At 40.6% G+C, this 12,364-nt stretch overlaps 1 protein-coding gene across 1 annotated transcript; it reads right to left on the bottom strand.

Annotated features, from left to right (window-relative positions):
* Positions 1 to 607: 607 nt before the first annotated feature.
* On the bottom strand, positions 608 to 12,360 carry GOLT1B (golgi transport 1B). The gene is made up of 5 exons (XM_068141925.1): positions 12,241 to 12,360; positions 6,830 to 6,921; positions 4,894 to 5,072; positions 3,040 to 3,121; positions 608 to 1,701 (listed from the first exon to the last, which is right to left on the bottom strand). The coding sequence occupies exons 1-5, from the start codon at positions 12,263 to 12,265 to the stop codon at positions 1,663 to 1,665; spliced, it is 417 nt and encodes a 138-aa protein (XP_067998026.1). The 5' UTR covers positions 12,266 to 12,360; the 3' UTR covers positions 608 to 1,662.
* Positions 12,361 to 12,364: the final 4 nt, after the last annotated feature.

Genomic DNA, 12,364 nt, shown 5'->3' with positions numbered 1-12,364 from the left:
AGATTGTGGCTATTTATACAGTTGTAATGAAAATAAAACATGCCTTACAGAAATAAGCTTCACAGCAACTTCCAAAACTGTTGGTACAGAAAGATTCTTCTTATTTTGGAAAACACCAATTTTAACTGCTTAATGATGAAAAAACCCAACCCAAACCCCACTCATTAAATCTTTTAAGACTCCTAGCTACTTGAAATACTACCATTGTGTTTTGGTAGGTTTTTGGGGTTTTTTTAGGATTCCATTTAAGGGAAAAGGAAGATAAACACAACAAAACCCCCCCCTAAAGCCTGCACAAATGCAAATTACTTAATCTATCACATTTTGTTAGGTGAGGACACAACATAACCAAATCTATTGAAAGTGCACCACGTTTTAGCATTTCAATAGAAGCAAAAGTGTGTAACCCCTGCATTAGCAGGGGACATTTACTCCAGGTTACCTAAGAATCGCTGTAGCAGCAAAGTAGCTGCTGTGATTGCTTGGGTTATCTTCAAATAACTTCAAACTCCAATCAACAAGGTACAAAACATAAGGAGATTGGCACTTGATCTGTAGTTAGCCCCATTAGCTCAGTTTTCTCCCCAGAGACTCACATACACACAACTTTCAGATTTCATTTTATTACCATAAAAAATAAGTCAATTTGTAGTTCCAGAGTAAACAAACACCCCCCTCCCCCTTAGCTTCCACCTATTTAAAAACAAAGGTTCAAATTCTGCTAAGATACATTTCACAGGGTCCATATCAGCACCTTAACCAAAACCTTGCGCTTTTTTTTTTCCCTCTCTTGTGAACTAAAAATATTTCAGAACGTTTGTGTTAGTGACAAGGGGTTACATTCTCATCTGGATGCACGTGTAACATGACTCAAGGAGAACAAACTGGAAGGAGTGCAAGTCAGTCTCCAGAATCCCCTGTTGAGCTCCACATAGTCAGAACCAACATTCACAACTGAAGTTATTAAAGATTGACCTTTTGCATATTCCAAAAGGGAAGGCAAATACAATCAACTTAATTTGGCTTTGAAACATTAGGATAACAATGTTTTATTTCAGCCACATATTTACAAAAAAGTGTTTACAAGAGAACTGTGTAGGGGGGTTATTAGGTTTTTTGTCCTAGTACACTTAAAGATGAATAGTCATCTTAACCGTCATGCAAAGACGCAGCTCTTGTTACACAAGAGGTTTTCTGTTTGTATTTTGTTTGCTTGGTTGTTTTTTTTTTCCCCTCTGAAGATAGCAAGCAGAGAGCTGGGTAAGTTTGGGCCACCCTTAAAAATATAGGCCTGTTTTGCTCTACTATACCTTCAAAATAAGGAGGTAAAGTACAGGCACTGTTAATTCCACAAGGGTTCATCGCCTCTATCGTGTTTTCCAAAGCCGACAAAAATTGTCTTGAACAGTTATGACATGGGTTATTCCATGAGTTTTACCTCTTCAGTTTACTTCCTGACCTCTGGAGTTACTTTCCTAGAAGCATACTTGCTGAGCTTCTTTTCTAAGGTATATTGTTGACTATACATTTTAAATTAAACTTACGTAAAGAATGTAACAAGCTTTTCCTTTGTACACAACTTAATCTTTGTGCTGAGTATTCTTCAAAAGGACTTTATAAATAATACAGTAAGTTTAGAGTCAGTCTTCTTCCCTCTTGCCATTATACCATGTTGTTGCTTTCTCCAACTTTATCTACAAGCTGCAGAAAAGGAGACAAAAAGGTTTGAAGCTGTGTGACATCTCTGCACGGCGAAGTCATTCTCAAGTATTACTGGCTGCTTGCACAGTTAGTATGCAAGTGAAAATGAGAGTCAAATCATACTCACCAAGGCCTCATGATTTACATTTGTGAAAATTAAAAATCTTACATTGCAATTGTGCTTCTGCATGACATGTTTTTCTCATATAGACATCAACAGTGCAACATGAAGATGCAACAGGATGAAAAAGGAAAAAAAGGAATGCAGGTAACACTGCTAGCTTAATGATCAAAACAAAACAATACAGTACCAGCCACACATGCATTAGTAGACCAAGTAAGATATTTCAACTGACCATTACTGTGGATTCTCTTCTGAGCCTACGTAGGCTTTGAATAAAACATTAACAATTACCTTATTTTAAAATAAGATTTAACCCCATTATGATCAAATTAAATGTGACCAGGTAAGATCAATTGACAAATTAAACATTCAATTGATCACAAATTGTGAGCCCGGACTTGGCCTACCTGTAAGATAGGAACAGATGATCTGGAACGCTAACTTTTCAAAGCACCCTACAGGCACCTAAGTTATACTCCCTATTAATTTTTTTAGTAGCAGCTATTGAAACCATTGGTTTCAAAACTAGTGTTAAACTACACACAAATCAGCACAGTAGAAGTAGTTGACTGAAACACCCTACATTACCATCTTTCTGGTACGTGTAATTGATCTTCAAATCCCTGGCTATTTGGTTAAGAAAACTGCATTTGAAAAAGTACAGATCTTGGTAAACAGCAAGATGTAGCCTGGTGCAGTGGACCTGACTAATTATATCTGATGGATGATTATGCATTGTGAGGCTTTCTGGATTTGCCATAAAAGTTACAACTCGATACTGAATTAAACTATTTGCTTTTACAGGCCACTTTTCATAAACATATCTAAACACTGCACCAAGAAGAGTGTCCTCCTCATTGTACAGAGAGAAGAGGTACAGAACGGTAGCATGATTCACCTATATGGTCACCTAGGGCCAACAGTGAAGCAGGAAGCAGAGCCCCAGTGCTTTGAGTTGTAATCCGTGGCTTTTTCCACTTCACATCTAATTGGGGGCAGCTTCTGCAAAGGCCTTCCTCTGTTCCTTATACATCTACAAGTCTCTCACTGGGAATGAAAGTGATTAGTATGGTGCAAGAACTGTACATGAATACACACAAAGTCAGTGCTCTGAAGTTGTATTTCCTCTATTGCTGATGCATTCCTATTACTGCAATAACAATGGAATAAAACAGTACAAACTTCAAACTGTGCATGAAGTACCAAACACTTACCGAGCTTATACCAGGTAAATTCAAGAGATATCCAAGAACTGGAACTCTTCTAATAAAGCCAACCACCACAGGAAAGAACCCCCTTTAGATGAGATTAACAGAAGATTGCATTAGTTTTTAATACTTAAACTTTCTCATGTATAGATGGAGACAAATAAGGCATTCAGTAACTCTGCTTTCTTTCTATCCTGTGTCACCAAGGTAGCCACCCCATCCAGCAGTGGGCCTATATTACCTCTAGCGTTAGTTTTCCCTGCAATGTATTTGAAGAAGCTCTTTCTGTTGTCCTTGACCTCCTTACAAGAAGAGATTTAGACTGGCTGTTATGAACCAGTTCTGCACCATGAGGTCGTGGAACACTGGCACAGGTTGCCAAAGAAGGTAGTTGAGACCCCATCCTTGGAGATGTTCATGGTCAAGCTCAACAAGGCTTTGAGCAACCTGATCCAGTGGAAGGATGTCCCTGCTGACTGCAGCGGGGTTGGACTAGATGACCTTTGGAGGTCCCTTCCAACCCAAACCATTCTATGATTCTAGAAGCTGTTGTTGTCTTTGCTAAGCTGGTAAGAACTATTTGCTTGGCAATATCAATACCAGCCTTTTTTTTCCTAGAAACTTTCTTGCTTTTTTTTAAGGCCAGATCATCTCAGTGGTCCAATAAATTGTGATGCAGGACACACAAGTCACTTGTAACAGATTAAAATAACTGGTGTAGCCAGGAATAAGGAATAGACAACACTGGATGGATGATGGTATTAGCCATAATTTTAGATGCCTTTAATCTGAACAAAGCTCCAAAGCAGCTTAGAGCGCACAACTGTCCCGTCTGCTGGGAAACTTGTGGTGTCATGTTAAACAAAGGCAAGAAAAGAAAGCCATTCTAGATTTAAACCAGACTGAAGGAATAACTGTGCTTGTCTCCCATTTCAGTCAGATGCAAAATTAATAAAAAGATCCTATTTGCCATTTTGGTTTTGGTCACCAGTACCTAACCACAAGAGCAACTCTGCAATTACTGCTCCCAGGTGCATGAAAGGTGTTAGTGCAGAAATAGTCTGGATAAAACAACCACCTACACTGGAACTGCTTTAGTGGTCTAAAAATTAAAAGACTGAAAAAAACTACAATCCAGTGATTTATATTTGTATTATCTTAGTCTGGGCTGAAGTTACCAGAACTGCTAAATTGCTCTTTATGATATAAAGATTTACCATACAGAAATCCTGATAACCCATATCACCAGAAATATTAAGATATACAGGAATGCCCATCCTTACATCATACTGCCCTAACAAATCCAAAGGTGCCTGAGTATTGATCTAGTATCCCTAGTTCCTGTATTTCCTAACAAAATTATCTACTTCAGAGATAAATGACAACCACAGAAGTTTTCTGTTTTGCAACCAAACAGCAGGATGCTGAAGAATTATAAAATGATGCTTGAAGAAAGGAGATTAGTTAAGGAAAAAAAAGTACTTAAGCACTTAAACTAAACTCAAGACTAACACATCATTTTACTTAGTTGGAAAAAAAATGAGCACCAAGAGAACAGTAGTTTGATTTTGATTAACGGGAACAGCATTACCCAGCCAGTAGGTGAGTATTTTGAAATTATTATTTTAGGAGTGTTAGATGAATAAGCATTAATCTAAGCCTGTACAGAAGTCCAAGAACAACTGCAAGTCTCCCTTCTTACTTATCAGCAAATGTAAACCAACAAATCATATATAAAAATAAATCTAAAGCAAACATTGAAAGGATGCTGCTTTGTCAGCTGTAAAGCAGCAACACTACACCAATGTATTTATTCCTAGATACAGCAACCCAGAAATACATGTTGAAAAAAGGTCTTACCTGAATAATAGGAAGAACCCATAAATTTCAAGAATCATTCCTATCAAAGGCCAGCCAATGAGAACTATGAGCACACCACCCAGGAAAAAGCCTGTCGCTTTCATTTTGTGTTTTTGAAAAAAGAACCTAAATGTCCGTTCTAAACCAATAACAAAAGACAGGCCAGCCACAAATAACACCTAGGAAAGACAAAAAGCAACAGAGAAAAGAGCTAATTATGTTCCTGAATTAAGGAAGTAGACATATATTCTTCAAAATCACATTGCATTTCTTACACAAGTCTTAATACCAAAAAGATAGATGAGAAGAGATTTACTAAGGATTCTCATCTGTAAAATTCATCTGAAAGCTTTTGTAGGTAGCATTCCAAATTCTTCTCTCAGCTTCTTAAAAAGTCAAGAGTCTGCCTTTGTAGTCTCTGACTAACACACTCATGGCACAACAGCTAGTGACAACAGCTACACCTGATCTGTAACATAAGTACAACTGTTATCCACAAGCAGCGCTGAAGCTTAGTACCACTGCCAGCAAATGTTCCTACAGACTGAGGAGAGACATATTACAAAAGCACCTCTGTTCTGAACCATGGACATCTTCAACAGCTTGCACTGATCCACACCAGTGCAAAGCCAAAAAGGAAGAGAGATGATGAGCATTATCAGCTATCTTACTTGTCTGAGGGATTTTAACTCTCCTTTCTACTTCATTAGTTCCAGTATAGACTGAGTACTATGACACCAGGCCCAACTAGGTAGAACTACTTTTGCAGTCCTTTAGCAACAAGACTTGTATGCTTACAAGCTGGAACAATTACATCTGGGCAACAATTGTGCTAGGGATGTGATAGAGCCTCAGATATTACTAAGGTAAAATTTAAGTTTTGTTACCATTTTGTTACCTTTTCTCCTTTCTGATACAACTTTTTTTAAAGCTTTCTGTAAGGATCCATAACTTTTTCTTCTGTTACCCTTGGTAGCCACACAGACTGTCATTGTCTCTTCCTAACTGAGTTTGCAACATTTTGCCTAAGCAGGAGCTCTTATTTCCATCTTACATTAGGAAAAAAAAATTAACAAGCTTCAATTTATTTTTCACTCTTCCACTATACACACTATTAATGACTCAGAACAATGCTTCAACTAATGCACCTGAATTCAAATACACATTTTTGTACTTTCCTTCAGGGAATCTCAGTATTTGACTCTGCTGCCACAGAATTAAACTGATCAGTTTTGACCACAGACTTTTAGGCATCAGCTAAAGAGGCTGTGAACTTCTACCAGGCTGTGGTTTTTGGCTGGCTGGTGAAGCTGAGAACAGCATAGGCAGAGATTTATCATGTCCAGAGAACACCTTGTCATTTTATATTTGCTTTGGATCAGGAATTTTGTGTACTAGAACTAGGACTTATTTCCTATGCTGCTTTCTGTGAAAGCTTTGATTTGCTAAAAAATGAAGCTATTTAATATCTCTGCTATGAAAGGTGATTGGCTTTTCTAAAGCCAGATTATCAGCAATTCATGCTTCTTTCCTCATAAAGCACAGCAAAGTAACGTTTGCTGGAGTGTACAGGATACTTCACTATTCTTGTCTAAATATACACTCCAATGTGAGAGTTATCTGACAAGAAAACAAACAATAAAGTCTTAGTAATAACAGCCAATCTAAAGACAGAATTTCAGCAGCGTAACAACTGTGGAACATACTGATTCTTGTCTGACCAACATACTGCAGGTCTGACATGTGGATTTATGTGAGCTGTTCTAACTTTAAGTAGGAAAAATGATTCATTCAAACCACTGAGCATAAGTTTTCCTCTATACCAAACTGCACATTTGTTTCAAATCAGTAACATGTTTAATTTTCAATTTATTCTTAATATATCATACACTTAACTATAAGCAATGCAGAATCTGTCTAAACAGAAGACACTTACATTTCCAATGGCCAAGAGAGCTTTGTCAAAGAAGAGTATCATTCCAAAGAAAAGGAAAAAAACTCCAAAGCCTGTTAGTCCCATTCCAATCTCTGAAAAAGAAACAAGTTTAGGCATGTAACAAAGCATGGTACCAGCAAAATCTCAGCCATAAATATGGTGAAAAAACTTAGCACCTCAAAGCTACAGACATTTAAAATGTACAGAAAAACCCAAAGGCTGTACTGCCATTCAGCCAGACCTGGCCAAGCTGGAAAGTTGGCTGGGGAGAGCTGTCCAACAAAGACAAGTGTAGAGTCTTGCATCTGGAAAAGAGTAACTCCATGGATCAGTACAGGTTGGACAGCAGCACAAGGGAAAGGGACTTAGGGGTCCTGGTGGACAGAAGGATGAGCATGAGCCTGCAATATTCCCTTATGACCAAAAAGTCCAATAGCATCCTGGGCTGTATTAGAAAGGCTGTGGTTAGTAGGTCAAGAGAGGTTTTCCTCCCCCTCTACTCTGCCCTGGTGAGGCCACATCTGGAATAGTGTGTCCAGTTCTGGGCCACTCAGTTCAAGGAGCTCAGGGAGCAGCTTGAAAGAGTCCAGCTCAGACTCACAAAGATGATGAAGGGAGTGGAACATCTCCCATACAAGGAGAGGCTGAGGGAACTGAGTCTCTTTAGCTTTAAGGAACACAACCTCATTCATGTTTATAGAGATGTGCAGGGCAGTGTCAGGAGCATGGAGCCAGGCTCTGCTCAGTGATGACCAATGACAGGACAAGGGGCAATGGGTGCAAGCTGAAGCAAAGAAGGTTCCACATGAACATAAGGAAAAACTTTTTCACTGTGAGGGTGACAGAGCCCTGGAAGAGGCTTCAGACTCTCCTCTGAAGACATTCAAAATCTGCTTGGATGTGTTCCTGTGTGACCTGCTTTAGGTGATCCTGCTCTGGCAGAGCAGTCAGACTGGATGATCTTTCAAAGTCCCTTCTGATAACTAACATTCTGTGATCTCAGCCTACTCCATGACCACTTAAAAACTGTGTAGTGTCTACAGAGACAGTAAATCTTGTAGACTTCAAATACTTCAATAACAGAGAGATCTTTGGAAGCTGCTTATCAAAAAAGGTACATCTTTGGAACTCTATCCTGAAATTTAAGGTAAAAAATAAGGCATGCATATACATATAGCAAAATCATCTCTCAACTTGTTGCTAGTATGGAGAAAAGGACAGTTTCATAAGCAGATAACGAAACCTTGGTTTGCACTTGCAACTCTTATCCCATTATGTTCACTGTGGTATGCTAGTCCTTTCCACTCTCCTGAGACCTCACATTCCACCTCCCATAATCTTGCATAGCAATCCCACCTTCCCAACTTCTGGGCTGCACACAACACAGACTTTTCCCAAGCTACATATGTGCTGATGGCTATTAAGCACTAGTTTGGGTCTCCAGCTAGTTTTCAAAACTAGTAGATACTAAATATCCTTTCCTGTCTGTAAAATTGCTCAAGAAATACCAGGAAGGCAAGATTAGGATGGAAGGTTTGTCTGAGAAAAGCGGCCTAGCTGTGATTATATCTACCATTTGACAATAGCCTCTAATGGATCTGCAAAACCATGCTTAGAAATGCAGCCTACTTTTAAAATGAAACTCCAAAGGCCTTCCTTTGACTCATATACACCAAATGGGAAAGAAATAACAGGACACAGCAATATGACTGCAAAAATCTTTGCATTTGTCCATTCACTCACTCTTACATTACTGTTATCCCCAGGACCAGAGAATTTAGAAGTCTACAGAGCAGGTAAAAACAGGCAGCAGACCCAGCCATAATACTTTAGACAGGGTAGCAGCCCAGTTTGTGTCTGTGTATACGCATACATTTTGAAGACCCCAGCAGTTCTGTACAGTCCAGCCTGAAACAAGAACCATAAAAAACCCAAATCCACACTATCATAGCCTTCATTGCTGTTAGCCAGATCCACTTAAATGTATTCTAGTTGCTCTTTAAGTGCAACGTAGACCTAGTTGATTGTTTACAATTGCTCAAGTAGCTCAGGAGTAGCTCTGCCTAGTTCAGAACTTCTGTGTAATTACAGCAAAAAAAAATTTTACATCATCTCAGAGTGAAGGTTTGTCCCAGCAACACTGAGCTTCCCTAACTGCTGCAGGAAGTCATCTTTCAGCAAGGTTGTAGACCACATGCTGTTAACTTGGTAGTTCTGTACTATCACCTGCAACCTTAAACTTTGCTATTAGCATTTTAACCAACCAGAATCTAAAGCACTGAGTAACCTACTACAAGTGAGTTACTGCAGACATGCTCAGTATTTGTTTGCAATGAAAAATGGAATAGCAAATTATTTTCAGAAACAACTTGCTGACTGAAGGCAACATGACAATTGCAGTCTGCCCTTTTCTCTAGTACTCTTTACTTCAGAAGAGCAGAAACAATCTCTTCTGGAAGGAAAACACTTGGAGGCAGGACTCCAGAGGACTTACCAGCTGCCAGTAAGACAAATATGCACTCATGGGAGGCAAGTGTGCATTCCACCCACAGACAGAACAAAGTAAGGATCTAGCAAGAAGGCAGAGGCCAACTCCTAACAGCTGCTGAAATTACTACTCTGACACTCCTCCTGCATTCACTTGGAACACATTTGTAATCACCTACTCCTACAACAGATTTAGATTCACTTTAGAAGTTAACCATATTCTCTGGTTAATGGAAGGAAAACTAAAAGACGGAACCCAATTCTCACTGTCCCAAAACTACTCCTGAAAGAAGATAAGCAGTCCAGAACTAATGTTTTGATGCCAGTACCCTCTACTGAGATATTACTGACTTAATTCACACCAGAATTAGGAAATCCTCAGAAGAGGTAGAAGAAAAAGAGGACTGTCATTCTGTCCCCACTCTTTGCAGCAATGAACTAAGAATTTCTGTAGATGGTGTGAATAGAAGAATTTTCCTATATTAGTCAAATCCAACATTTCAGTGCCTAGCAATGCAGAAAAACATACTAGCCATAGGACATTTACTCTGGATTTTCAATTATTATGATTTATTCAGAGGAGGGAGCAAATCTTTTTTCATGTTTCTGCATAAATCCTGTAAGCTGTGCAACAGTACTGTAGCTCTGTATCAAAACAGCTTAGTAAATATCGAGACTTAAAATTAAGACACATTGCTTGTGAAAGTTCTGGGAGAACAAGGCACATGGTCTATCTTTTGTGTGCACAAAGATGGATATAATCACGCATTATGGGTTTTCAGAAGACAAGTGAATGCAGTTTATAGGGTAGTTAAAATGCATTTTTTTCCTGTTCTTTTGCTATTACCCTGTTTTAGCAGTGGAAAAAATTGGAGAAAACTAAGTGCATTCTTTTGCAATTTGTGGTGATTTAAGCCCATTGAAGAACTCACCTAAAAAAGTGTTCCAGATTACAGAAGCACATTTAGCTTTTCACACATCAACTAACGCAGTGTTTCTCTCCAGGTATTTATTAGAATAGAATAAACCAAACCAGGTTGGAAGAGACCTTCAAGATCATCGTGTCCAACCCATCAACCAATCCAACCCACCCAAACAGCTAACCCATGGCACCAAGCACCCCATCAAGTCTCCTTCTGAACACCTTCAATGACGGCGACTCCACCACCTCCCCGGGCAACCCATTCCATAGCGCAATCACGCTACTCCGCCAGTGACTCCATGGTAAACTCCACATTTTTCCAGACAGCAGTTAGTTTGAAAACATTTGGTTATACATTTTCAGAATTTCAGAAAAAGCGTGGAAAAACTAAAAAAAATCTGAACTCCAGAGCATTTCACTTACTGCTCTTGGCTTTGACAATTAAAACCAACAGTCAGCACCAGAGTTAGCTGAAAGTTCCAAAAGAGGGGCTAGGAATATGCAAGACAGTAAAAGGATCTCTTCTTTCTGAAGATAATTTCCCTTCCTCCCCCTGCCCAGTGAGTGCTCCAGGAAGGAGAAGAATGGGCAAAATCAAAACTCACAAGGATTTAACCTATCAGAAATATAAAAATTAGCCACAGAGTGGTTAGCATCTGTCCCAGTAACAGAGAACAGCAGCTGAATTTCACAATAAGTCCTTGGCCTTGAATGCTGTCAGCCTGCTTTTCTGCCTGGCTTAATCACCGCCCCTGACTGGCTCCCCAACATCTCCACTTCCAGGATCCTACTATGAAGGTAAACTTTGTTGGTTTAGCTTTTTTTTACTTCACCTTTCACTCTTACTCCCCTTTATAACTAACACTATGGTGTTTACCAAGCAGACTCATTTCCTTTTGTGTCAGCCATGCCAGAAACACATAATTTGTGAGATGCTCATTTAAATCAAAGACATAGCATTCTCTTTTACCTTGCAGTTTAGACTCTTATGAATCTCTTTATTTCGATTCATTTGTATTTTCCTTTTCAGTATCTCTATTTCCAAGTATTTTCATTCAGTGAAAACAGAACTTGGAAAAAAAAAAAGGTACTTGTGTGTCACCACTTCACACTGAGTGTCTGGTCCTCACCTTAAAACACCTTCACTGTCACCTGAAAACACTCAGCATGATAATAGAATTAACAGAAACACAGTAAAACCACTAGCTCGTGTCCACAGGGAGGCGTACTAGATGACTTTAGCTAATTTTAGCTTTTATTTACCATTCAGTTTTCATGCATTTTGGCCACCATCACATCACAGCACCCCTTACAATACCAAATAGCTCACAGTCCCAAGACAAACACCAGCAGCTGCAGTAGCAGCCCTAATGACAGTGTCCTCATAAGGATGAAAGGACCAGAAGCCCTGGAGCGTTCCTTTGTTATTCTGCATCCCATCTTACTGTCCGTTTTACATTACAGCTTACTGTACGGCCGCCACACCAGAGGACGGGGCCAGCGCGGTTTTAAGAGCCTTTACAAAGCGGTGATGCCGACAGGTGCGGACTGGAGAGCTTCCCCTGCGCCCTCCCATTCCAGCCGGAGCCCGGCTTCCAGCCGGTGCCCACCGGGAGCCACGAGGTAACAAAGGGTGATGCGGACGGCCCTCCCTCGTCTTCACAAACCGGACCCCTGCTCGGTGACTCTCGCCCCAGAGCCAAGAGCCCTGTGCGGGTATGGGCCGAGAAAGGAAATGAGCTTTCCGCCACAGCGAACCGGGCAGGGGCCCTGAGCCCCCAACCATTCCAGCAGCTGCAACTGACGCGCCACTGGAGCAAGAACAAAGAGCGAGGGTCCGGGCGGTTCCGGGCCCGGCGGACCAGGCCCGCCACACGCTGCTCGGCCATCACTAGGGTCCATTGCCAAGCCCCCACCTCCCCGCTCCACAGCTCGGCTATCCCAACCCTGCAGTGAACGATCCGCTCCCCACCTCCTACCGCGGATTACCAGCGGCACTTACTCTGGGTGTCGGAGAGGGAGATCATGGTGGCGGCAGGAGTGGGGCTGGGGAGCAGCGGTTGCAGCGGCCACGTCTTCCGGAAACACGCAGCCCCCTTCGCCTCGCCGCCGGGTGAAAGAGCGCC

This window comes from Melanerpes formicivorus, unplaced genomic scaffold, assembly GCF_026170545.1.
Source record: "Melanerpes formicivorus ecotype bairdi unplaced genomic scaffold, bMelFor1.0.p_v2 SCAF_8, whole genome shotgun sequence".
In the NCBI taxonomy this organism is placed as follows: domain Eukaryota; kingdom Metazoa; phylum Chordata; class Aves; order Piciformes; family Picidae; genus Melanerpes; species Melanerpes formicivorus.
The sequence above is the reverse complement of the archived record's forward strand: the minus strand, read 5'-3'. Positions and strand labels throughout refer to the sequence as shown.

Excerpts from the sequence above, each read along its gene's own strand:
- GOLT1B (XM_068141925.1), bottom strand. The coding sequence starts at position 12,265 with ATGATCTCCCTCTCCGACACCCAGA. Across the intron at positions 5,073-6,829 it reads CTCTCTTGGCCATTGGAAAT|GTGTTATTTGTGGCTGGCCT; the intron begins GTAAGTGTCTTC and ends TGTCTTTCCTAG. Across the intron at positions 3,122-4,893 it reads GGGTTCTTCCTATTATTCAG|GGGGTTCTTTCCTGTGGTGG; the intron begins GTAAGACCTTTT and ends TCTCATCTAAAG.